This window comes from Pseudopodoces humilis, chromosome 7 (genome assembly GCF_049639895.1).
Source record: "Pseudopodoces humilis isolate 2021_Gansu_Grassland_sample_001 chromosome 7, ASM4963989v1, whole genome shotgun sequence".
Lineage (NCBI taxonomy): Eukaryota > Metazoa > Chordata > Aves > Passeriformes > Paridae > Pseudopodoces > Pseudopodoces humilis.
Window position 1 is genome coordinate 61,171,486 of NC_142206.1, and position 26,456 is coordinate 61,197,941.

Sequence of the window (26,456 nt, forward strand, 5' to 3'; positions counted from 1 at the left end):
AAACTTGTCTTCCAAAATTATCTCATCTGTGCTTCTCACACCTCACAGCTTTTCCTCGTTCTACAGGACTGCTCTCAAGGCTGATCTGGGCCTGTTGGGACAGGTGGGATGAGAATTCCTGAAACTCTGAATAAATGTTTGGACAAAGACAATTTGTTCCCCAAAAGTGGAATCATAGAATCATACAGAATCATAGAATCCCAGACTGGTTTGGGTTGGAAAGAACCTTAAATCCCATCCCATTCCACCTTGCACAATCCCAGGCTGCTCCAAGCTCTGCCCAGCTTGGCCTTGGACACTTCCAGGGGAGAATTCCTTCCCAATATCCCATCTAAACCAGTGCCCAGCAAGGTCAGTCCTAAACTCTGCAAGGAGTAGGAGCTGTGGGTTGTGCCACCACTATCCCATTATTATTTTATCCCATTTATTATTCTTGCTCACAGTTTGGGTTTGAGGAACAAGTGTCTTCCCACAGAAATAAATATTTTGTTGGGAACCTCCCAGGCTGCTCCGGTGTGGCAGGAAGGTCGAGCCACGGAGTAGAAGGAGCAGGTTCTGCCTCTGGAATCATCAGGCTCCTCCAAGAAATCTGTTACAAAGAAGTAAAAATCACAATTTCACTGTCAGGAAGGCACAATTTTTTCCTCTTTGCTTTAATTTATCCATTCCCTCTGTGGACAAGTCTTAAAATGGGGAGTAGAGGGAATAGAAGGTGTGAGATTTGAATGTTATGCTGTCAGGAGGGAAATTAGGGAAAATTTGGCTGGATTTGGGTGATCAGTGGGAGAAAGGAATGATGGCAGTGGTGATCTCTGGAGTAGGGAGGGAAACTGCCTCCAGAAAGGGAGGAATGCTGCTTCCAGCTAGGGAGAGAAACTGCTGGCAGGGAGGAAAACTTCCTCCAGGCTGGGATGGAAACATCCTCCAGCTGGGGAGGAAAACAGGCTCCAGGCAGTGAGGAAAATTGCTTCGAGGCAGGGAGAACAGTCTACAGATAGAAAATCTTCAAAGTAGGGAGAGAAACCCCTTCCAGGTAAGAGAACAGTCTCTAAATAGGGAGGAAAATGCCTTTTGTCTTTCAAATAAAGATGGGAATAGCCTCCAGGTAAGGAGAGTCACATCCTCTAGGTGGGGAGGAAAACTGCCTCCAGGAACATCATGGAGGCAGAGTCTCCAAGCAGGGTGAAACACAGCCTAGGGGTGTAAAACATGGTAAAACACAGCCTAGGGGTGGGGAAATAGCAGCCGGGTTGGGAGAATAAGAGCCTCCAGGGAGGGAGAGGAACATCCTTCTAGGAAGGGAGAGGCACAGCCCCTAGGCAGGGAGGGAAGCTGCCTCGAGGAAGGAAGGGAGGGAAAGAGCCTTCAAAAAAAGTGCTTCCAGGCAGGGAAATATCATCGGAGCAGGGAAATACCCTCCGGGCAGGGAAATACCTTCCAGGTAGGGCAGTCTCCTCTGGGCAGGGAAATATCCTCTGGGCAGGGAAATCTCTGAATAAGAAAGCATCCCCCGGGTAAGGAAGCATGCCCTGGGCAGGGAAATCTCCCCCGTGTAAGGAAACATGTCCTGGGTAAGGAAACATCCCCCGGGCGGGGAAATCTCCCCCGGGTAAGGAAACATCCCCCGGGCGGGGAAATCTCCCCGTTGTAAGGAAACATGTCCTGGGTAAGGAAACATCCCCCGGGCGGGGAAATCTCCCCCGGGTAAGGAAACATCCCCCGGGCGGGGAGGTCTCCGTGCCCGGAGCTCGGTGCCCGCTCGGTGCCCGCAGCTCCGGGCGCTGCCCGCAGGGGGCGCGCGGGGCGGGCGGCGCAGGCGCGCAGGGCGGCGGCCGCGGGCGGCGGCGGCAGCGGGGCCGCAGCGAGCGGGGGCCGGCCCGGCCCGTCCCGACCCCCGCTCGGCCCCCCCCCGCGCCCCGAGCGGCTCCGCCGAGCTCCGAGCGGCCCCGCCGAGCCATGGCGGTCCGGCCGGGCGGGTGAGCAGAGACACCGCGGCGGCCCGGCCCCGATGAGGAGCGGCCGCCATGCAGCCGCCGCCGCAGCCCTACGAGTTCCTGGGCGAGGAGAACGGCCCGAAATGGCGCGGCCTCTTCGTGCCCGCCCTGCGCAAGGTCAGTCCCGGCGGCGAGCGGGGGCACCTGCTCGGAGCCTGCCCCGCGTCCCGGCGCTCCGGGCAGGTGGAGCCCCGGCCCCCGCCCTGCCCTCAGGCAGCGCCGGGAGGGCCCCGAGCCCCCCGCGCCTCCCTCAGGGACAGCCGGGGCTGCTGCGGGTGATGAGGGACCCGGCGGGCGCTGCTTCTGCGTCACCTGCGCTCGTTAAAGTTCGCTCTCTGCTTTAATTGGGGCTCTCGCTTCCAGGGATTGATATCCCAGGTTGGTTTGGCTTGGAAGGGATCTTAAATCCCGTCTCGTTCCAGCTCCCTGCCATGGGCACTTTCCGCTATCCCTGGGTGATCCAAGCCCCGTCCAGCCTGGCCTTGGGCACTGCCAGGGATCCAGGGGCAGCCGCAGCTTCTCCGGGCACTCTGATAGCGTTGCTGATGTGCAGGGGAATGGCATCCTTCATCCCTTCCTTCATCCCCTCCCCACGGCATTTCTCCTGACAGCTTTTCCAGGCTCTTTCCCGAGCCAAATTCCTTCACCGAGCACTCACCCCAGGTGTTTCTGCCGCTCGGGTGACACCTGTGAGAGCAGCCACCTGTGGTGCAGGGAAGAGCCACCCTGTGACACATCTGTGCACTGCACAGCTGAGAGAAACCGTGTGGGGAAAAGCACACAGGAGATAAATCTGTGGTTTTAGGATGTGTTTGCACAGCAGGGAAACTCCAGCCCACCCCCCCTTCCACAGGACACCCTCAGTAGTGGAGGGACTGAGTTATATTGAGGCTGGAGGGAGCAGTGCCCTGCTCTGTGTCATTTGCAAAGGTTGAGGATTATTCCATAATTCTGACCACAATTATCTGCTGATCCTCATCTCTGGTGCTGGGCAGGGCTTCCATACAAGTACTTTAGGCGATGGTGAGTGCTTTGTCTCTTTTTCCCAAGAATAGATGTAGTGATGCTGTTGGGTAATGATTCTCCGTTATTTTTTATTTTTTTTTACTAGAATAAAAGACTTGCATTTGTTTTGGGTGCCTAAGTAGTCTTGTGGCTGGCATAGAAACCACTAATTGCCTGTCTGAAGAATCCTGGATTTTCAGCTCTTTACTCTAAAATCTTCTCACAGAAGCTGCTTTCCAGTCTCTTAAGAGAATGCCAAGCTGTTCTTTTCCTGATCTCTCTGGAATCCAACCTAAAGCAGACCCTTAACACCAACCAGCATCTGCCCAACCGTGAGGTACAGGTGCAAAAAGAGTCCCTTAAAATTTAGAGGTGTTTTCATCATCCTAAAATACAGATACTACAAAAATTGGTGGATTCATGTTGCTTTACCAGTTCTTTCTGTTTGTGCATTTGGTTTTGGTGAAAAGAGCAGGAATTTCATCTTTCCAAAGCAGAGGAAATGGCGTGGTGATGCCAGTGACTGCCTGTAAAAATGTGAATTTGCTTATAGCCAGGTTTTTTTCTCCCTGGGAAAGTTCCTTGTCTGCAGGACCCACCCTGGAGCATGAAGCAATCAGGCTGTAATGTGCATTTCTGGTGTGAACACACAGTATCAGTGAGTCAACCCAAAATTGTATCATTGTCAGGCTGCTAGGCAAGCACTCTCAGTTTTAACACATTTAAAAGATACTCTTTAAAATAAGCACTTCAGATTTTAAAACCAGCAGGAGATTATCCAAAATAACTATTCCATTATTTCTAGGGGAGTTGAGGAAGGTGGCACTGAATCCAGAGTGTGAAAGCCTCAAATTTTCTGTTAATTTCCCAATTCATTAAACATCATCAACGCTGTTTGCAGATAGTTTGTGATTTTGTCCTAAAAATCCACTTGTTGGCCAGCTGAGATGTGATTTTTTCCAGGCAGGTTGCTTTGTGATGAAAACTTTAAAGAAAGTTTAATATTTTTTTTAGTTAAACACCTGGAATAGAGGGGTTTTTTTAACTCTTAAGCTGTGTTTTTAATATCCTGGGCATTATTTCCCATTCCTGGAAGCTTTTCCTTTAAATGAACACTTCTTAAAGGAGAGAAACAGAAAGCAGAAGCAGAAAAAGAAGGTGGATTTTGGTTCTCTTTCTGCATGTTAAAGTGTGAAAAATATTTAATTCTAAAATGCACAAAGGTGTGAAGCTGGATAAGGAGCCCATGCAGTTCACTAACAAGAAAGAATATTTTTTATTGCCTGGATTTCAAGTCAAGAACATGCTTTGAAGAGCTCCAGTCTCTTTATTATGCACTCAGCAAGTTTAAGGCAACTTCTTTTTATCAAACCACTTTTAATTTCTTGCTTTACTTTAATTCTATGATGTGGACACTTAAAAAAATGGTAAAACACATCAGTTCTTAATTTAATACGTGTAAAAAGAAGAATCTGTCTTTTGAACAATATTTTATATGCATTTATACTCTTCAAGATTAATAGAGAGTGCCAAATTTTACCTTAGAGTAGAACTGTTTTTAGGAAAAACCCAAAGTTAAATGGTAAAACATCTTTAAACCAGATTTTATATATTGATATGCTCACATTCCTTAGCACTGGCACCTGGGAATTGTGTAAACTGGAAAATTAAAAGCAGTTTCATGTATTGCCTCTGTTCCAGCTGGGAGATGGACAAGCACATCCTTGCTCTAAAACACTTTATTTTCTGCTCTGGAAATCTAAGCAGGGAGTGAGGGTAATTTGATAAAAAAGTCCTTTCAAAGTAAATGAATCAGAGGAAAACAATATTTTGATGTGATCACTGAGGTTTAGTTACTTGAAATGCTGTTTGGAGCAGGTAAATCAGCTCAAACAGATCCTGATGAAGGCTTTTTACCTGGGGGCTGATGATTTTTAGTTATTTAGGAATCCCAGTTTCTCTTGGAATAATTCTGGGGGCGCTCAGGCAGGAATCCCAGAGGGTTTGCAGTGCTGGGTGGGTTTGGATCTGTGGGATGTCACCCTGGCAGTGCTGGTGCTTGGGGAATGCTGTTGGGATTTCTCCTGCAGTGCCTGGAGGGTTTTGCTCTCCCCCTTTTTCATTTCTCCACGTTTTTGGTGTTTGGGTTGGTTTGGCTTTTGTTGGGGGAGATGTCAAATGGTGAAATCTTCTTCTAAAGCTGCATTTTAGTTTTGGGACCACTTTTCCTGGCACGGATCCAGTGCCAGAGCTTATTCTTGCTGGATTCCAGATGGAACTTCCCAGAGGTGAATTATTTTGCAGGTTGATACTGGGATTCCAGTCCTGTGTGAATTATTGAACAGGATTCCAGTCCTTTGGGAATTTCAGAGGCAGCCAGCTGAGTGTTTCACTTCCTCCAGTCCATTAAAACTGGTCCCAGCTTTAATATCCTGGGTGTGCATTGCATAAAAGGTTGTCGGGAATTGTAGTTGAAAAATTCATTTGTACCAAATACCTTCCATTGGTACCTGGAATAAATTTCTATTCCAGGCACTTGGAACAGGTTTTTAAAATAAACCAGGTGGCCCCATAGAATTAGTGTGTATTTTCGAAAATAGTGAGGAATGTGTTTGTTGTTAGATTGATAGATAGGGATTTATTCACCTTAAAATATTCTTGTGTGTCCTGAGCTTGCATTTCCCAAGGGCCTGGAGTGCCAGGACACAGAGAATGGCTCCCACTGCCAGAGGGCAGGGGTGGGTGGGATATTGGGAATTGGGAATTCCTGGCTGGGAGGGTGGGGAGGCCCTGGATGGAATTCCCAGGGAAGCTGTGGCTGCCTCTGGGTTCCTGGGAGTGTCCAGGGCTGGGGTGGACACTGGGGCTTGGAGCAGCCTGGGACAGTGGAACTGGATGAGATTTAAATCCCTTCCAACCCAAACCATTCCAGAATTCCACGATTATCATTTGTGTGTGTTCTTGAAAGTCTGCTGGCAAATTCAAATCGTATTTATGTAAACAAGAGCTCTCTGTTGAGTTGCTTTGCTCTTTGATTTCTCTAAGTTCAGGAGCATCTCCTGGGGATTCCCGTTTTGGGTTTCCTCCATGATCCACAAACACAAACTGTCAAACAGTTAAACCCCACGGCTCTGCAGGCACCACGTCAGGATAATCCTGGCACTGGGCACTATTTGCATTTTCTAAAACAATTCCACCATTGCTCTGGACCACTCATCAAATTTCTAGAGCATGACTAAAGGGTTTATTCTTAGCAAGTGTTGCATAGACAGATATAAAAGACCATTTTGAGGACTTTTTTTGAAGTTTACATTAGTTCAGTGCTTCTGTATTTTAAAACACATGGGAATTACTCTGTTGTGATGTGTGAGGTTGCAGGATTGGGCTTAAGGTCAGGAGGTGCAGGGGTGTCCAGCTTTATTCCATGCATGTTTTCCATGGCAGGATCAGGCTCCCCTTAGGTTAGAAATATTTAATGTATTTTAGCCTCATTATAGTGGATTGTTATTTAAAGCATGCTAATTTCATTAGCAGCCATTATTATTTAATGTATTATAATTCCAACAGGAAAGTTGCTCATTAAGAAGTTTTAAAATAATATTACATTTAGGCATGAAATCTATTAGGTCATTTAGTTTTTCATAAATACATCTATGTGAGCTCAGAAACCTGGACCTTTGCAGACTTGCAGTTGCTCCAAACATGAGTTTGAGTGACCTGGGCCAGTGGAAGGTGATTTGGAATGTGATGGGCTTTAAGATCCCTTCCAACCCAAACCAGGCTGGGATTCTATGGATGCATCAGCCTGGAACCAAAGGCAGCTGCTCCTTTTACTTAAATCTTACTATTTTCATGCTGTTTTTCATTTTTACGAAGTTCCTGACACAGGAATGTGTGGTTGGCAGGCAGTAAGAGGAGAGTTTTTGCGAGCACTGGTGTGAGGTGGGGTTTAGATCCCAGGTGTTTAATAGGAACGCGGAGATGTCATTTGGCAGCTCCAGCAGAAGGAGCACTTCCTACCTGTGGTGTTCAAGTGGAAATGGGAATTAGTGTTTGCCTTGGCTTGGGGAACAGGCACAGGAATTAAAAACCACCGTGATTCACCTCACTGTGGTGCCTTCAACCCTCAGGGCTGGGCTCCAGTCCCAATCCCAATCCCAGTGTGTGCTTTTCCCATCTTCTCATCCCACCTCACCTCCTGCAGTGTCTCCTGTCCACCTCCTGCTGCTCTCCCTGGGTTTTCACCTCTCTGCACAGTGCAGGCCTTATCTAATCTCTTCCAGAGGAGCTGTGGAGTCTGTTGTTTGCTTTTCTAATTACCTCACTGATTCCCTCTGTGCCAGCCTTTCACATCAGTGGTTCCGGAGCGTTACTCATGTGGAAAACCTGGCTTTCCTGGATCCGTGGCCTCTGTTCTCCTTGATTTTTTAATGTCATCTCAATGACCAATTGGTTCATGGAGAAATTACTCTGGGGGCCTTCAGTGTGTCCAGATTATAGGAATTATACCCTGTGAGGGTTGTGGGTGCCCAGAGAAGCTGTGGCTGCTCCTGGATCCCTGGAAGTGCCCAAGGCCAGGTTGGACAGGGCTTGGAGCATCCTGGGATAGTGGGAGGTGTCCCTGCCATGGCAGGGTTGAAATGAGATGGGATTTAAACTCCCTTAAACCCAAACCACTCTGGCATTCAAATTCCAAGTCTGGATAATTCAGTCTTCCTCACTGAGCTGTTCTCCTTGGGAAGGGTGGGATGTAAAAAGTGGGGAGAGGGAGCCCATGAGTGCTGAATTCAGAGCCCAGAGCAGCTCCCAGCTCCGTGTGGAAGAGTGTGGGGACAATTGGGAGCTGCCAGCTTTAATTCAGACGAGGGCACAGCGAGCTCCAAGTGGTGTTTCCCTACCCTGTCACAGGGCAGAGGCTGTGCTGGCCTCCCTCAGGGCTTATCTCAATTTAAACAAAGCAGTTTATGTGGATGGATAAAATCCAAACACTTAATTTTCCGTCAGGTTTGAAGATTAAAATGTATAAATAGTTTGTGTACATGTAAACAAACTCACATTTTAGCTTCTTCTGGACTCTGTATAAAAGGAAACAGCAATTAACTGGAGAAAGAAAAATTTGTGTGTATTTGCGTCATTATTAATGGGGTTTTTTTTCCTGTGGACACCAAGCAGCCTTCCCAGGAGATTTTAGAACAGTCTTTGATGCTGTTTAAAGAGTCAGATCCTGTCTGTACCACCCATCATTTCTGCTTTAATTCACCCTCCCCTCAACTGGAATATACTGCAGCAGATTATTTAAATAGCTAAAGATGGAAAATAAATTACATTTACATTGAAGTGGTGGTGTAAGATGATTTTTTAATACCCCTGTACAGTCAGTTAAGGGATAATTTTATTTTGCTAATCATGCTTCAAGTTTTTTGCAGTTAAAAAAGCCAAATGCTGTATGTAGATAAAAATTCTCTTTTACTTAAGAGTCTGCTTCATGCTGTTCCTCTCTCAGCATGTTTTAATGTGATTTAAGAAAAACAGGCCAGCCAGAAATTGCTGTACTAGAAATAAAATAAGAAATCAATGTGGTTATTTTAAAAAAGTTGACGGTGCATTTTTATTGGGGATTTCTCTTCAAATATTTAAATCTTTGTGATTATTTCTAAAGAATAATGCTTGAAAATTTGGAATATCAGTGCTATCCCCTTTCAATGAGTAAGAGCAACAAGAAGCCTTTAAGTTGCTCCATTTGGTTCCCTTCTTCCTCTGGAGCATCATCCAGATGAGGGATTAAAAATGACCTTTGGAGCAGATGTTTTGTGTTTCTCATGGTCAGGGTCATCATTAGGAGAGAAAAGATAAGAAGGAATTAAAACACAGACTTTTAAATGAGAAACTTCTTCTGAAATCTCAGGTGATACTGGAATTCCGTTTTCTGAAAATGTAGTTTTGAATAGGAGTAGAAAACTGGGATATTTTTACCAAATATTTCAGGAATATGAATCCATATTTTTATGGTGGAATGTGCTGCCTACAGACTTGATGTGCACTTCGTGGATTTGGGAATTTTCTGTTCTTGGGAGTTTTTTAAATGAAAAATCTCTTTTTTTGCTCATGTGCTCTCTGTGGAGCAATTGGAGCTTTCTGGATGTGTTTTCACTATCAAAATAATCTATTAAGTAAATATGTATTTAGTTTTGTAGCCAAGCTGTTGGTTTGTCTCAGAAAAGGCTAAAAAGGAGTTCCTTGCAGTTTTGACTCTATGTTTTATTTCTGCTCAGCTTTTTGTCATTTCAAATGGAACCCTTGGATCATTTCTTTTATACTCTGGACTTCTGGATTTCCCCAAGTCTGAGATCCAGAATTCCTGTGCTTCAAAATTAACCCTGCCATTATATTGGTTTAAAAAAAAAATAAGATTTTTTTTTTTCTAGTTTTAATGCCATTTATCTCTATGAAAAATTTTCATCTTCATCTTTTCTGAACAGACTCCTTGCTCTGAGGATTAAATAATATCTCACTGAGAAGGAATTTTGAGGAGAAGCTTTTGAGGATTTTCATCAAATGCACATTGGAAGGGTGGGAGAATAGGGAAAAATTGAGGAGCAAGAGAAGCAGCAGCGTAGAAAATTAAACTTAAAATAAAATTGTGTCCCCCCGAAAGGCCTTAAGGCCAAGTCTAAATGCCATCTTGCACCTGTTATTTAATTTCTTTTCATTGGAACAACTTGAACTATGTGAATGACACGAAAAGTTAGTTCTGCTAATCCTAATCTCTCTTGAACGACTTCAGAGATAAAATAGTAAAAAAATCAGTTTTCTGTGCTCCCTTCTGCTCAGCTTCCTACAGCAGAGCTCTGACTGGTCAGTGCAACACCTTGTGGGTTCTTAAAGGGTATTTTGACCCTTAAAAGAAACAAAATTTGGCCTGTGTAGCTCTGGTGTGTTTATTCCATGCCAGTTTATCTAATTGTGCTCAGATATTTCAGTCTGAAGCAGAGATCAGTGAATGTCCCTTCTGTAACATCCCCAATAATTCCTCCTGCTTTTTTCTGGACATGGAGTGCTTTATCAGTCCCACCTGCCTCTTCCTGTCCTCTCAGTCAGGATTTAGGAGGTGCTGTAAAGAATAAATGTTTTGTCCTTGACCCAGTGGCATCTGATTTGATCAGCTGGTGCTCAGCTTTTATTACAGTATTTTTGTTTTGCTCTGAGAAACGCTGTCTTGAAATGAAATTGGTTTGTTGGTTTTTTTTTTCCTTCTCAGCATTTATGTCAAAAGAACTTCTCTGAAACCCAGGGAGTGCAGAATCACCTCTGGGACCTTTCAGGATGCTGCAGGCAGACTCATTTCAAGTGGCAGCTGATCTTCTAAATCCTCTGGGGAGATTTGGCTCAACAAAGAGATTTTGGGCTTTGTTGTTGGTTTTGCTCCTTTTGAAGGAAATTTGACTCTGGGACTTAGAGAGGGCCACGGAGATGATTTGGGGGATGGAACAGTTCGGAGGGAAGGCTGGGAGTGTTGGGTTATCCTGGAGAGGAGAAGGCTCCAGGGAGAGCTCAGAGCCCCTTGCAGGGCCTGAAGGGGCTCCAGGAGAGCTGGAGAGGGACTGGGGACAAGGGATGGAGGGACAGGACACAGGGAATGGCTCCCAGTGCCAGAGGGCAGGGATGGATGGGAGATTGGGAATTGGGAATTCCTGTCTGTGAGGGTGGGGAGGAGCTGGGCTGGAATTCCCAGAGGAGCTGTGGCTGATCCCTGGAAGTGTCCAAGGCCAGTTTGGAGCAGCCTGGGGCAGTGGGAGGTGTCCCTGCCCATGGCAGAGGTGCAATAGGATGGTGTTTAAAACTCCTTCCAAGCCAGACTATTCCAGGATTCCATGATTTATGTTCCTAATATGAAGCTGATTCCATGTCACTGTTCAAGGAGAGCTCTGTGCTCCTCTGCTGCTCCTCAGCCTTGCTGGACATCCATGTGCTCCCAAGAAAGTTTAGGAGAATGTGGCATGAGGTGTTTAGACCTGGCAACTGAAGTCAAGTACAAATGAAGTCATTTTTTTTGCAAGGTGAAATCTGAAATGAAAACTGGGCTGCGGTCTGATCAGGGAATGGGAGTTCCCATCTTTTCCTGATCTTCCTCCTCACTGTTCCTGTTCTTGTCAGTTCTCTGGAGCATCATTAAGGGTTCACTGCAGGGACACAGAATTTCATTTTATTTCCTTGCTGTAGTGGTGCTCTCTGAGAGACACGTGGCGGGACCTTAACCCGGCACTTCCTGGTTTGCCATTGTTTTGTGAATTAAACTCTCATGTTCAGGAAGAACACAAAATGCTATTGTTGAAAACCTGCTGTCTTAAGTAGGACTTTTCAAGGAGTGGGTTTGGTTTTCTTGAGGATTCTTTCTTTCTTTCAGGATCTCGTATCCGTGTTGGCTGGGAATCGGTTGTGTAAAGCAGAGATTCATGTTTGAGGCACAGAAGGCAAAATTACATTTACAGGGCTATAAAATAACTTTATAACAAGACTGGGCAGCTGGATTCGAACTCACATAGGGCAGGGATAGATGGGATATTGGGAATTGAGAATTCTTGGCTGTGAGGGTGGGAAGGCCCTGGCAGAGGTTTCAGAGCAGCTCTGGCTGTCCCTGGATCCCTGCAAGTGTCCAAGGTCAGACTGGACAGGGCTTGGAGCAGCCTGGGATAGGGGAAGGTGTCCCTGCACATGGCAGGGGGGGGAACAGGATGATCTTTAAGGTCCTTTCCAACCCAAACCATTCTGGGATTCTCCTTCATTTGAAGGAAGCCCTCAGAGCCCCCCAGTTTTTGGGAGCTGCTCCATGGGCTTTTGGAAGGGGCTGTACCTGTATTTCAGAGCATCACAATTCAACCCAAAGGTGTTTCTGTCTTGTCCCAAGAAACTGCCACCCCATTTGTCCTGTGAATACCAATGTGAGTATATCACACGACTTTTTTGAGGTGATTTACATGGAATTTGTGTGGGGAGAGGAGGGAATTCCCCTGGATTGTATTCCTTACGAAGCTTTTGGCTATAGTTTGAGATCTAGTGAGTGCTTTCCTGATTGAGAAGCTGCCAGGGAAAACTGAGTATGGAGACCAACCCCTGAGTGCTTTTTTTTTTTTCTTTTTAAGGTGGGGTGGTTTGATTGAGGAGATTTTTCATAGAAAAAGAGCCCTGCTGCCCCTGGATGTAGGATGAAAGGAACTGTAGCCCTTTCTGTATGGGCACATGCTGAGGTTGCCTCTTCTGGGTTGCCTAGTCTAGTTTAGCCTGGGAAACCAAAGCTGGGATTAATCTCCATGATAGTGAGATAAAATGAGTTATCCTGCCTTGCCTTGCAGAGAGGTGGGAGTCAGCTTTTCCTTGCTTTTCCCTGTGGGTCTGTGCTGCTCCTCTGTTCAGTCACCCAGGTAGGGTGAGCTGAGTGACTCCATCAGGCTCTCATTAGGGCTGGTAACGTCACTGCAGTTACTCATTCAGGGCATGAGTAACTCAGAGTTACACACAGGGATGGTTTCACTGAATGCTGGCAGAAATCTGCCTTGGCTTGACGCTCCTTCTCACCAAAATGGCAAAACACAGAGTTTGTAATTCCACAGAGGTGCCAGCTTGGCTTGAATAGGAATTACCACCTTAACTCCAGAGGAAAAATTGTGAGAAATATTAAAAGCGTGTGAATTTGCAGCACTGCGATCCAGAGTTATCCTGCTTTTGCTGGGATTTGTTTTTAGGCACAGCTTTCCATGAAAAACTCCTAATTCTTTTAATTCCTTTGGCCAGGTCCAGCAGCAGGTTCACCCCAACCTCTCAGCAAAGGAAGATTCCCTCTACTACATTGAGGAGCTGATCCTGCAGCTGCTGAACAAACTGTGCATCGCCCAGCCACGGACTGTGCAGGATGTGGAGGTAGGAATGGGGCTGGAAAACAAGGGCTTGCCTCTGGAATCGCTGGAATTAATTGGAATATTTTGAGCAATGCAGGTTGGAAGCCTTAAAAAGCTTCCTAACGTGACTTTGTGGCTGCCCCTGGATCCCTGGAAGTGTCCAAGGCCAGGTTGGGTGGGGTTTGGAGCAGCCTGGGGTAGTGGAAGGAGTCCCATGGTAGGGATTGGAGCTGGATGATCCTTAAGGTCCCTTCCAACCCAGACTATTCTGGGATACTCTGATTCTATTTAGATTTTATAAGCAAATTTAACTGGAAACTTATTTTCCTATCCAGTGCTTCAGGATAGAAATTGTGGGTATTTTTCCTTTCAGCAATATTTTTATAAATGCAAAATGCTTTGAAGGATTTTCTGCTCTTGAATGCACAATGGATTTAAGAATTTTTCCTACTTTTTTGATACCAATCTGCAAGAAAAAAAAATTAAATATTTCAGTGAAAGTTTACTGTTGTCAGGCCTGGATTGTGCAGCTGAGGGAATAGAGTTGGATGTTCCTGGGACTTTCTTGGACTCACTGAGGCTCTTGTATTATTGCAGCTGTCAGCTTTTGTGTCATTCCAAAACGAGGGTTTAATGGAGTCTGGATGGAGAAAATGCTTCCATGTGGCTGTAACCCAATAGAGCTTTGTAGAGCATTAAATTTACATTAGTCTGTAGGTCCAGGATCTTCAGCCTCATCCAAAATGACGTCTTTGTATGAGATTCTCTATGTCTGTTGTGGAAATTAAAATAATTTTTATATATATATATTTATATTTATATATATATACACACATATGATTATATATTAACATATATAAGTGTATATATATAAAATAATATAAATTATATGTGTGTCAGAATTAGTATGTCTATATTAATATGATTAATATATAATATATAATTTTATAATACATTCTATATTATTATATATAGTATATAATTAATGCATTAATATAATCAATACAGTTAATAGATTATATATAAATATAAATACATATATTCACATATATAATATGTGAATATATGTATTATTTATATATATTATAAATATAAATTATATGTGTGTCATGGAAATAAAAGAAAATTATATAAGTAAAAAAATATTTTTTATATATATAATATTATATATACTATATATAATATATATACTATAATATATTTTTATATAAAATATGTATGGATAATATGTATATATTTATGTTATTTTTTATATTTTTTGTATATTTATATAAATAATAAACAAGAGAGTTTTGGATTTTTATTAGATGCCCTTTATTCAACATTAATTATTAATTTATTATTATTTTTTAATACTGATGCATGAAGATTATTATATCACTAAATTAAAGCAAAATTTAATAGTTCCTTAGTAGCTTTTGGGATTGGATCTGTTCCTCAGCTGTTTTTAGCTGTTAAGGGAAAACATGAGAGCTGTGATCTCTGAAGTTTATCATGCAGATATTTACACAACAGCCTGGAGCTAATGGAACTGTTTGTCCAAGATATTGTCCTTAAGTATTTGCTGGATCGAGGTCTAAAAATCTCAAATTAAAAATGTTTTATAAATAGAAGCAGCCCTTCAGATTGTTCCTTAAGAAAACAGTGGGAAGCAGTGTTAGAGCACAGAAGGCCTGTGTTAGGTTGGATATTGGGAAGGAATTCCTGGCTGGGAGGATGAGGAAGCCCTGGGATGGAATTCCCAGAGCAGCTGTGGCTGCCCCTGGATCCCTGGCAGTGCCCAAGGCCAGGCTGGATCAGCCTGGGACAGTGGAAGTGTCCCTGCCCATGGCAGGGGTGGAACTGGATGGGATTTAAGCTCCCTTCCAACCCAAACCAGTCTGGAATTCCGTGATTCTAAGCTGAAGGATGGCTGAATGCCACCTTACCTCCATTTTTGGGAGGATCTCCTGGTCGGATCCCAAGGAAGGATCGTTTGGGGGCTGCTCTCCAGGAGGGAATGTCACCCTGTGGTGACATGGGAGCTGATCACAAAGCTGGACATTGAATGGCCACCTGCAAAGGTTTGAAAGCTGCCTCTAGGAAAATCTGCCTCTCTGAAGACCTTGGGCTTCCTGTCAGGTCTTGGAATATGTGCCAAAATATTTTCATCAAAGTGACACAAAAATTTCACCTTTTTTTTTCTAGCTCATCCTTCAGCTTTTCATTCCTGCTGTAAACTTTATCTGATGTAGGGCAAGTTACACTCTTTTCTCAAATAGAAACAGTATCAATTTGGGGTTTTTTTTGTGGGCTGTAAACTGTTCAGTATTTCCTGATGGTGTTTAAATCTTGAGCTCCCAGTCTCACAGAATCCCAGAATAGTCTGGGTTGGAAGGGATCTTAGAGACCATCCATATCCAACTCCCTACCATGGGCAGGAACAACTTCCAGTGGAAATAGAGACTGAAACCTTCTTGCTGCTCTTGAAAAGATCATGGATTTTAGGAGATTTGAAGGAATTCCTGGTGCTCAGGGAAGGGAGGTTGTTGGGGAATGCTGAAAAGAGAGAAGCCAAGTTGGGTAAGGAGTGAATAATTAGAAAAACGTGTTGCAAACACTGAGGAGGAGGATAATTGTCTGTAATTGTCTGGAGGGGAGGTAATTTGCTGTGCTGTGCTTAATTTCAACCTCTCTGGTGGCTGTGCTTGGTCTCAGTGCTCTCTGTGTTGGGCAGGAGCGGGTTCAGAAGACGTTTCCTCACCCCATAGACAAGTGGGCAATCGCTGATGCTCAGTCGGCCATCGAGAAACGGAAGAGAAGGAACCCCCTCCTGCTCCCTGTGGATAAAATCCATCCTTTACTGAAGGTACCTCTCACCTTTACTGCCCCCCAGCATGACCTTTAATGTGTTTCTTTAATTTTTATAAAATTAAAGAAGTTTCTCTTCTTGGCAGAGGGAGTAAAAAAATCACCATAAAGCTGAATTTATTCTAGTGTGTAATAAAAGTAATTCCTTAAATTTATCAGGTTCAAGACATCAGTGTGTTAATCTATTACCCTATTTTGAAATAAGATTAGTTAGTTCTTAACATAAACAAAACTCAAATACCTTCCCTTGTTCAGCAGAGCTGCTTTGATGCCTTTATTTGTTTCAAAATGCTGCAGAAGCTAAAATAGAAGAAGAGGGAACAAGTAGATCCTGTTCTTTGTGTACTGTCAACCAAGATGTGTCCTTTCAGTCACTGCTGAATGTCACTGGTGCCTTGGGTTTAAAAATCAAGAGATCTGCAGTGATGTTTCCAGCTGCTGAGAAAACTTTATGGGAACATAAACAGAAATTAAAGCACTTTTTCAGGTCTTCTTGCTGTGTTCATACACACAACATCTCAGTTCCTGAGGGTTAATGAGAGGGGAAGGTGTGTCAAGAGGAAAAACAGCATTAAATAAGATCTTCCTAAACACTGGTGGTGTTCTTTGGTTAAATCTGGTTTAGAAGTATGAAAACAGACCCAGAATCTGATTTTTAGAGGATGCACCAACAAATAAGGAGAACAATTTGTGCCTTATTCAAATGCACAAAGTCACCTGCATTTATTGGCAGCTAAAAGGCTGCGTGGTGCAAGCTGTGCAGGACATGGAGCATGTTCCCAGGGATACTGTGCTGCATTCATCCTGGTTTTTGTCTGTTCAGACTTCCATTATTAAAGATCCATTATTTTATGGAGTGCAGAGGGCTCAGTTGGTGTGGCAGAGATGATCTTTAAGGTCCCTTCCCACCCAAACCATTCCATGATTCCTTGAAAGTGAAACCTACTCTGTTCTCAGGAGTCCACATTAGGGCCAGAGTCCTGCAATAAGCACAGAGATGGAAATTTAAGTACAGGAGTAATTCCACTGAAGTCCCTTCCTTAAATGAATTCTATTTTTAGGACTGTCATTTTTAGAGGAGGAATTATTTCAAGGTGTGTAGCTTTTCCTCTGTGAAAATACTGCAAAATAACACAAGTATTTACAAACATCTCCTTCCAGGCAGATGTTCCAATTTCCATTTGATGTCCTCAGCCCTGGGTGTTCCATTACTGTAAATTATCTCCACAGAGAAAATCCATTTCAGTCAAAAATTCAGTGTGTTTATTGTCATTCTAGATGAATTTCTGGAATAAATACTGTTTGTTTTCTCGTTTTCACTTTGCAGGAGGTCTTGGGCTACAAGGTGGATTATCATGTCTCTCTCTATATCGTGGCTGTCTTGGAATACATCTCAGCTGACATTTTAAAGCTGGCTGGAAATTATGTTTTCAATATCCGACACTTTGAGATCTCCCAGCAGGACATTAAAGTATCAATGTGTGCTGATAAGGTAAGGGGTTGGGATTAAAACAGTATTTAGAGGTGATTTGTTAAATTTTCTTTGATCTGGGAGGTGTGTTCAGAGGAGGATCAGAGGGAGAGGCTGGTTTTAGTCAAAGGCAGAGCTTCTCTACTTGTTCATGTCACATCTGTCACAGCAGAAATTTAAGTTAAGCCTGGGTAACTTTGGGAACAGCAGGAGCCTTTCCAAGCAGTTTAAGGACAGAAAATGATGATGTCCTTTATTTCTCTGCTGTCACACCCTGCTGATGTCACTTTGTCAAGGCAGCTCTCCTCCATAACACAGAAAAGACATTTAGGTTTTATGCCCGTTAAAATGAGAAACATTTTTGTTCTGTTTTGTCTTCAGCAGGAGGTTTTGTCCAAGGCTTATGCAAGATGCCTTGTTTTCCAAGTTGATTCTGCATGAATTGTAACTTGTTTTCTAGGTCGTGCTCACTTCCAAGGGGGAAAATGGCTTTGGCAACTGCTGCAGCCTCCTGCTGCCAAAGTTGAAATATTACTCCCTTGTGAAAGTGAATACAGCAAGGATTGTATTAAAAACTCCAAGGATTTCTCTGAACACACTGAAAGAGCTGAGCTGGAGCCACGTGTGAAAATCTGGCTGGGTGTAATTCTGTGGATTTCTTTGGCAGGTTTTGATGGATATGTTTGATCAGGATGAGATTGGGTTGGTTTCTCTGTGTGAGGACGAGCCTTCTTCTTCTGGAGAGCTCAACTACTACGACCTGGTGAGAAATGAGATTGCAGAAGAAAGGCAGTACCTGAGGGAGCTGAACCTGATCATCAAAGTATTCCGGGAAGCTTTTCTGTCCAACAGAAGACTCTTCACACCTCATGTGAGTCCTTTCTTGATGAGCAATGCTAATTACCCCATTAGCAGCCAGAACTTAACCCATTTTGAATGAACTGTGTTGGAGGTGAAATCAAATTTGATTTATTGTCTGTCAGTGAATAACGAGCGTTGTCTGTGTGTGAAATCCAATGGGGGAATTACCATTAATAGCATGGGAGTGGAGCTTAATGGACACAATTCCCTGTCAGATGCCAGCAGCAGCTGGATTATTTTGGTCATTGAGGTAATAGTTTCACTTTTGCTTAACACAAAAATTAAATCATCTAACTGCATATGCAGTGAATGCTTGAACATTTACAGGCTACTCCTTATCTGTAGAAATTCCAATTAAAACAGCCCTTGGCTGTGGATTCTCTAACTGTGAGGGAAACCTCTGTTTGATTGAAATATTTGATTGAAATTGTCTGTGTGGTAAATTTTGTTCTCAGGAGGAGTGAGGAAGGATTGGTGGATCCTTCCTGTGGGACAGGGAGGAGGGGACAGGTCAGCAGCACCAGAACTGGGATTTTTAGGTGATACCAGCAGGTTAAAAAGAAGCACCAGGGGCCATTCCCATTCCATCTGGGTGTGGAGATTCCTCAGGAGCTGATGGAATTGTGCAGGTGTGGGGGTAGAGTTCAGTGAAGATGATGGGAGGAGAAGGGAGCCATGTTTGGGAGCTGAGGAATATTCTTTTGGGAATGGGTATAGGAAACTTCAGGATTTCATGTTCCCACAAGAGGGTTGCCATGGTCTGGGCACTGGCAGGAGGTCAGTGGGAGGTTGGAGCAGGGAATTCAGAGGGATCAGAGGGAGAATCCAGGACACTGGAAGGAGCTCCCTCATTGAGTGCGGAGAATTGAAAATCTATAATTAGAATTTGGGAATGAAGCTGCCAATTCCTGCTCCATTCTCAGCTCTGCTGAAGCAGCCCAGGAGATGCTTTAGTTGCACCTGTGGTTTAGAGGATCTGAGCTTGGAGCTTCTCCTGCAAATTCCTCCTGTAAATCACCTCCTTCCTGCTGTGTTCCATGGGACATGCAGGAGCAGAGGGAGCAGTGACAGCAGGAAAGGGGAATGTCTGTCCAGATCCCAGCCTGTCCTGGGAGCACAGCAGCTCCTGGGAAGGATGCTGTGGAAATTGGGCAAGGCTGGATGTGCCCAGGGAAGCCTGGAGCGCTGGGAAGACCACAGAGTTTAACTTTTCCTTGCTTTTTCTTGGCTCCTCTCGATTTACCTCCTGGTTCAGACAAAACCCACTCCAATATTTACATGCTTCAAATGATCCCAGCCATTAACTCAGCCATGTTTTGTGTTTGCAGGACATTGATGTGATATTCAGCAACATTTCGGACATCCACGAGCTGACAGTGAAACTTTTGGGATTGATTGAGGACACTGTGGAAATGACAGATGAAAGCAGCCCTCACCCTCTGGCTGGCAGCTGCTTTGAGGACCTTGCAGAGGTTTGGTGTTTAATTTGGTTGCTTTAGGGGTTTTTTTAATGTTTGTTTTTATTAAATCACTCAAAACAGGGTTTTAATTCAAATACATTGTTTAACATCTGGAATGGGAAATGTCTTCACAGAGCAGGGGCTCCAGGAAGGAATGAAAAAGCAGCAGTTTATGGCTCAAGAATGTAGCAAAAGTGCTGTTGATACCCATTAAGCTCTAAAATAGATATTGAAGAGTAGGAATAAGGGAAAACACTGCACTGGGATTGGGTGTGGCTCATTCTGGAACATTATTAATTATTTTCTCAGTTTGTTTTGAAATACTGGAAGGATTTTTTTTTAAATTCTGAAATACTCCATACTAAAACTACTCTGAATTACAGAAGGGAGTCACAAAGTTGAGGTGGGATAGAGCTCAGTTTAGTCAGAATTCCAGAAAATAGGTGCAGAATGACTCTGGAATTCAGCAGGGAGGTGCACAGGGAAAAAGCAGCATCTGAGAGGCAAGAGGACAGTTCAGCTTAGAATAAACCACACGATTTTAATTGTGTGGGGAAAAAACTCTTGAGTGGATGACCAAGGTAGGGATGGAAGCTTTGCTGTTGTTGGACATGGTTTAAATGCAATCTGCTTTTCCTTGGGATGTCTCTTAATCCCAGGTTTTGGCCCTAAAATGTGACAGCAATCATGTAAACCGCTATTAGAAAGGAAAGCAATGAGTTGTTCTGAGCTGACAGAAAATGTAGCAGGTGAACCACATGGTGAATGGGAAGTTTTTGGTTTTATCTTAAAATTATGATGTTTATTAAAAAAAATAAAAATTTTATTTCACTTTTTATATATCTTCCATTTTTAACATCTGAGGAATGCATGAACACCCCAGCACCACCTGGAGAATTATTACATTTTTGTGGCTGTAAAAAATACAGATTTTTGGGCACAGATACCACTTATTTAGGAATAGACCATAAAGTTTTCTTGGCATTGCTTCAATAAACCACTCATGTAGGAAAGTCCAGTTGACCAAATCTTAGCAGTTATTGAAGCATAATTGCTTTATAATGACAAGGAGAAATGTTTGATCAATGAATTAAAGTAGTTAAAATATTGAAACTGAAAAGAAAAAATCCTTAAATTTGAAATAGTGCAGCATTGTCCTGGAAAAAAAAAATCTGATTTTATTGCAAAAGCTGCTCTGAGTCATCCTGTGCTTAATGGGAACAAATCCTTTTCAATGAGTGAAAATCTCATCTGATTTTTCATTCACTGAAAAACTTGAAGAGGAAATGAAATCCAGATTATTTTTCCAAGCTTTTCATGAAGGTAATCTATTTGAATTTATTAATTCAGTTAATATGGGACAAGACCTGCTTAATAACTGAGCTGCTGATTTGATCATCTCGCAGGGTGAGATCATCTTTCTGTCAGTGTTTGCAAAAGGAATCATCAAAGAGAGATATGAAAGTGTTTATTTGCTTTGCTTATCTCACTGCCAGGGTTGTTCATTTAGTGTTTCCATTAAAAAAGGTCCTTCAACTTCTTGGGAAGGATAATTAAAACCAAACAACTCTTGCAAGCTGGAATCTTCCTGCTTTGTCTGTTTTTTTCTGCATCAGGTCCCTGGATGGTTTAAAAACATAAATATTGTTGAGGTTTTGAGATAAGGAAGTGTGGGGAAAATAAAACATTAATTTCATGTATGGGGAAAATAAAACATTTTTTGCTGATGTGGAGGAAATTCAGAAACTGACACCCAAAAGTGGGAGATGGATGATTGAGAGCCTCAGAACAGGGCAGAGGGTTTCTGCCTGCTTTGGAGGGATCTTCACACGGCAGCTGATAAAACAAGGGGATTGTCAGTAGATTGTAAATTTGTTTTCTGGTGTTTGTGGTTCCATGAGAGGAGTTTGAAATATCCACAAAGGATTAAGGCTGGGAAGCAGTGCACAGCCCAGGGGGGTGGAATGGGCAAGCACCAGTCCAGGGCTGTATCCTGCACTGAGATAATTTATATGGACATCAGGGTGGTGCTTCCATAGAATCCCAGAATGGATTGGGTTGGAAGGAGCTTAAATCCCATCCCAGCCCTGCCATGGCAGGGACACCTCCCGCTGTCCCAGGCTGCTCCAGCCCCACTGTCCAGCCTGACCTTGGACCCTTCCAGGGATCCAGGGGCAGCCACAGCTTCTCTGGGAATTCTATTCCAGGGCCTCCCAACCCTCCCAGCCAAGAATTCCCAATATCCCATCTAACCCTGCCCTCCTTCCACCAAAAGTCATCAATTTCAATATTCCAGAATTCCATATTTCAGACACTTTTGCAGTGTTGCATGCATAAAAGCCTTTTTAAATAATTAACCTCTTGGGGAAGATCCCTAATGCAGTTCATTTTAATCTCATGTTCATTAAACAAACCCAAAATATAAAAATACTGATTGAAGCCTAAATGGAAGAAACTAAAACCACTTGTAAATGCAGTAAAAATTTCAGTAAATTCCAGAAGACAGCACAGAGTCAGGGAAGATTGGCCTGGCTCCTGCAATGGATTTGCACTGTGGATTCCACTGTGACTTGAGACTTCACCAATGTTCAAACAAGCCTTTAGTGGGGTTGATATTCCCAAATCCAGCAGCCTGGCAAGCTCTGAGGTGAAAAGAGGGATGTGCTGATCCCAGCAGTGACTCAGGAGTGAATCAGCCCCAGGAGTCTGCAGGGACTGGGATCAGCCTGACAAGCCCTGGCACAGCCCAGCTGGGAGCCAGAAATGATTCCTGTGGGATCCCTGTACACCCAGAAATTATTCCTGTGGGATCCCTGTGCACCCAGAAATGATTCCTGTGGGATCCCTGTACACCCAGAAATGTTTCCTGTGGGATCCCTGTACACACAGAAATTATTCCTGTGGGATCCCTGTGCACCCAGAAATGATTCCTGTGGGATCCCTGTGCACCCAGAAATGATTCCTGTGGGATCCCTGTAGACACAGAAATGATTCCTGTGGGATCCCTGTACACCCAGAAATGATCCCTGTACACCCAGAAGTTATTCCTGTGGGATCCCTGTGCAGCCAGGTTTCCATCCCATCCAGCTCTTACTGATCTGTGGAATCACAGCTGGATACTCCAAACAGAACCATAATTTTTGCATCTAAACCCTTGATGTCATTTGAAGCCCTGAGACCAGCTGCTTTTTCCCAGATGAGATATTTTCCCTGGAAAAGTGTCCCAGGTTTCCACATTGTCAATCTTCATGGACAGAGAGGAGGTAAAATTGCCATTCCATGGGAAATGGGGTGAAAAGGAAAAACTTCTCTTGGTTCCCACTGCTTCAGTACAACCAAGTTTGTGTTGGCCACAAAGATGGAGAGGTTGAGGAATGCCAAGAAAATCATGGGCATTTCAAAGCTGGAAGTGAAATAAGATTGTGGTTTACTCAATGTTTATTTTGCAAAATCAATATTTTCTTGAAAAGTTCCATCAGCTTATTAAAGGAAATTGTTGTACCAGCTGGGACAGAAATAGCTTCTGTGTGTAATTCTGTGTTTTTATTCAGGAGCAAGCCTTTGATCCATATGAAACCTTGTCCCAGGATATTCTCTCTCCACAATTTCTTGAGCATTTTAATAACTTGATGGCCAAACCTGCTGTGGCTCTCCACTTCCAGGTGAGTGCAAATGAGAAATACTGAATGGCTTTAATTCTCACATTTCAAACGTTTGAATTCTGTCAGCAATTTTTTGCTTCCAATAAAGTAATCCTCAAGGTCCTGCCCTTTCTTCAGTGTGAGATATTTTGACTTTGCCTCTTGCTGTAAAAACAGGGCACAGCTCTGACCCATCCCAGGAGTGTTTTGCAGGTTTTTTTCTCCTCACATGAGAACAGAGGGTGAATTCTCACGTTTACTTTGCTTTTTAGAGCCAACCACAGGCACACAAACACCATATTTTCATTTTGTCCTGTGCATATCCAAGGCCTCCTTCAGCACTGGGGCTGTGACTGGTGTTTTTTCTGGAATAATTCTTCAGTAATTTCTTATTCATTGCTGGCTGGCGGCATAATCTGTGATTCTTTTTCTTATTTCATTAGTTCCTTCTGCCTGTGTAGCAGATTTATTAATTTTATTAATATTTATTAAATTATTTTTTTTTAATTAAAGAATTTTAAAATAAAAATGTATTAATATTAAGATGCTGCTCAGGCTGAGCTGGTGTTCAGAAAAGCCCTTAGAGAAGCTGCTGAGCAACTGATGGGTCACTGGTGCTCCCAGTTAAGCCCAGTTTAGTGGTACTGGGGCACCTCTGAGCTTTCCCTTCAGGGAGTGTTTCCAGCTCTGAGCCCTTGGTGAGCTGGATCATCACACTCTGAAATACTCCTTGGAAAGTGGGTAAGGAAAGCTCTTTGCCTCCTTCCCTCCAAAATTTTAAGCTCAAAGTTGGAATTCAGTTCTTTCATTCCAGATGAAATTGATATTCAAGTCTGGTGTGAGTGAATCTGGCCTCATTTCTGACCCTGAGGTAATCAGTTTCTCCTCAGCATTTATGCCATGGAAAATGGCAGGAATTTCACCACTCTTTGGAAAACTCTCATCTTACAACCTGAATTATTGCCTAAGTCAACGACTGGGAATGGAAAATACTTCTCATTTTTTAAGTGATAAACCTGTGATTCTCTGTGATGTGAGTGTGATACTGATTTCTTCAGTAGACAATGAGGCCTCCATATTTCTGTGGGACATAATAGGAGCCCAGTGAATATTCTGAGTATTTCAGTGTAAGCAATCCTGTTTTTTTTCCTTTCCAGTCCACAGCTGAAGGATTTAAGGAAGCTGTCCAGTATGTCCTGCCTCGCCTCATGCTGATCCCAGTTTACCACTGCTTGCACTACTTTGAGTTGCTGCAGGTAAATGGAGCCACACTCTTATTTCTGACTGAAAATAATTATTAATGTAGAGAATCTGAGTTTTTAAATAGGTGGTTACATTTTACTTACTCCCTCTGAAAATTAAAATTATTTGACACTGGTTACTTCATTTCTGAAAAATAAAAATGTATTAAAAATTGTCTTAAAAAGCATCTGTTGATCTCATGTGAACATTCTAAGTAAATTCTATCAAACAAATATTTATTGAATTTGAGTTCTAATACAGTTACAATTTAATACACAAATCTAACTTTTTCTTTCTATGAGTTCTGAATTTTTTATCCATTCAGAAGGAGCTAAGCAGGATTCAGTCAGAATTCTCAGTCTCAGGTCACACTCCAGCTGCAGCTCAGTTTATCATTTCAGAATAATCCATTCTTAATATTCGACCACTTCTCCTGAGTCCTAACTGGAATTAGCTGAGGATAATGTAAAAAAGGTTCTGTTTGCCCCATTGTGTGGGGAAAGTTTGTAATGCTTTAAGGGTAAATGAATTATTAACTAACAGGGGATGAACTTAAATGAAATGGGTAAAAAGCCCTGTGGCTATAGCTGACATTTGGAAATAGCAACAGAAATTACTCTTTGAGGTTCTCACTGTAAAATCTGATGCTGCACAGGTGAGTTGTAGGGATTTCCTATGTGTTTTAAAGGATTTACTTGTATGAAAGAGAAAACAGAATTTATCTGTAATTCAAATAAATATTTCTAGCAGTTGTGTTAATACCAGATTTGTAATTAATATTTAGCACAAACTCCTTTTTTTTTTTTATTTCTACTTAATTTCACCCTTGTTTTCATTATGTCTGCTGTGATTTTGTGCATATCCTGATTTAAATAAATAAAAATAAGGGATAGTTTATTTTGACCCACCTCCAATGAATGGATTGCCAGTATTTTACAGAAAAGTTTAAATCCCAGAATAGTTTGGATCTGAAGAGACCTCAAAGATCATCTGGTTCCACCCCCTGCCATGGCATGTTGCTACCAACTAGATGGAGATTATATGAAAATCTGTGGAATTTCCTAATTCAGGAAGTTTCTGCTGAGTGGTGGAGATGGATTTAATTTTTATAGAAAGGAAATACATTTGTTCCACTGTCTTTACATTTTTCTGTAGTAGCAGAAAAAATCTTGAATTTCAGACTTTCTTTTACTCTTTGTTCTGTGCAAAATTGATATTTCTTCTTGAAATTGCTGAAGGTGGAAGAATTCAGGATGATAGGAAGCAAAGAGCTTCTTCTGTCTGAAATTTGGATTGTTGAGATGGACTCATGGAAGGAAGACACAGAGTTCCATAAGCCAGCACTGAATCCTTGGCTATTTCAAACCTTCAAACTCTTGAATCAAACCAGTTTGAAACAGGATGTTGTTGATAACAGGCTAAATAAATAAACATTAAAGGGTAAAAGGTGATCTTTCTAAACATGGTGAATATCCACTGATTTTTCCTGAACTTCTGACAAATATTTTTAGCTTCATGCACATCTGCTCTGTAAAATCACTGACTTGAGATCACCGATTTCACCGAGTGCTGCTGATAACACCATGCAAGAAGGTTTTTCAGTCTTCCTACCCTGCTAGAAATGATTCAGATCTGAAAGCAAATAAATGTTTGTTCTGTCCCAGCAATTGCAGGAATGCAGTGAGGATGAAGAGGACAGGGAGTGCCTGAAACAGGCCATCACTGCCCTCCTGAACCTGCAGTGCAGCATGGAGCGCATTTACAGCAAGCACTCCCCGCGGCGCCGGCCTGGGTAAGCACCCCCAGAGCCTCCCTGCCTTCCCACAGCTGGCAGGGAGGGAGAAAAATCACCTTTTCCTGCTAGAAAATGTCTGTATTTCCTTTTCAAGGCATGTCTTGTTGCCAGTTTTCTTTGTAGACAGAGCAGCAGCCCAAAAACTCCATGCCCCACTTGTAAGAATAATGTGAATATTTTACTCCTTCCCAGCCAAAGCGTTTTGTGTGGCTTATTTGGAACTGGATTAGGGCATTTTGAAGGA

At 43.0% G+C, this 26,456-nt stretch overlaps 1 protein-coding gene across 1 annotated transcript in view; it reads left to right on the forward strand.

Annotated features, from left to right (window-relative positions):
* Positions 1–1,941: 1,941 nt before the first annotated feature.
* SOS2 (SOS Ras/Rho guanine nucleotide exchange factor 2) overlaps positions 1,942–26,456 on the forward strand; it is a 40,456-nt gene continuing 15,941 nt past the window's right edge. Inside the window, exons 1-9 of the mRNA XM_005528590.3 lie at positions 1,942–2,111; positions 12,789–12,914; positions 15,609–15,740; positions 17,070–17,234; positions 17,881–18,084; positions 19,403–19,546; positions 23,086–23,196; positions 24,333–24,431; positions 26,082–26,209. Of these exons, the coding sequence (XP_005528647.2) occupies positions 2,025–2,111; positions 12,789–12,914; positions 15,609–15,740; positions 17,070–17,234; positions 17,881–18,084; positions 19,403–19,546; positions 23,086–23,196; positions 24,333–24,431; positions 26,082–26,209 (1,196 nt within the window). The 5' untranslated portion in view covers positions 1,942–2,024. The remainder of the gene's footprint in view (positions 2,112–12,788; positions 12,915–15,608; positions 15,741–17,069; positions 17,235–17,880; positions 18,085–19,402; positions 19,547–23,085; positions 23,197–24,332; positions 24,432–26,081; positions 26,210–26,456) is intronic.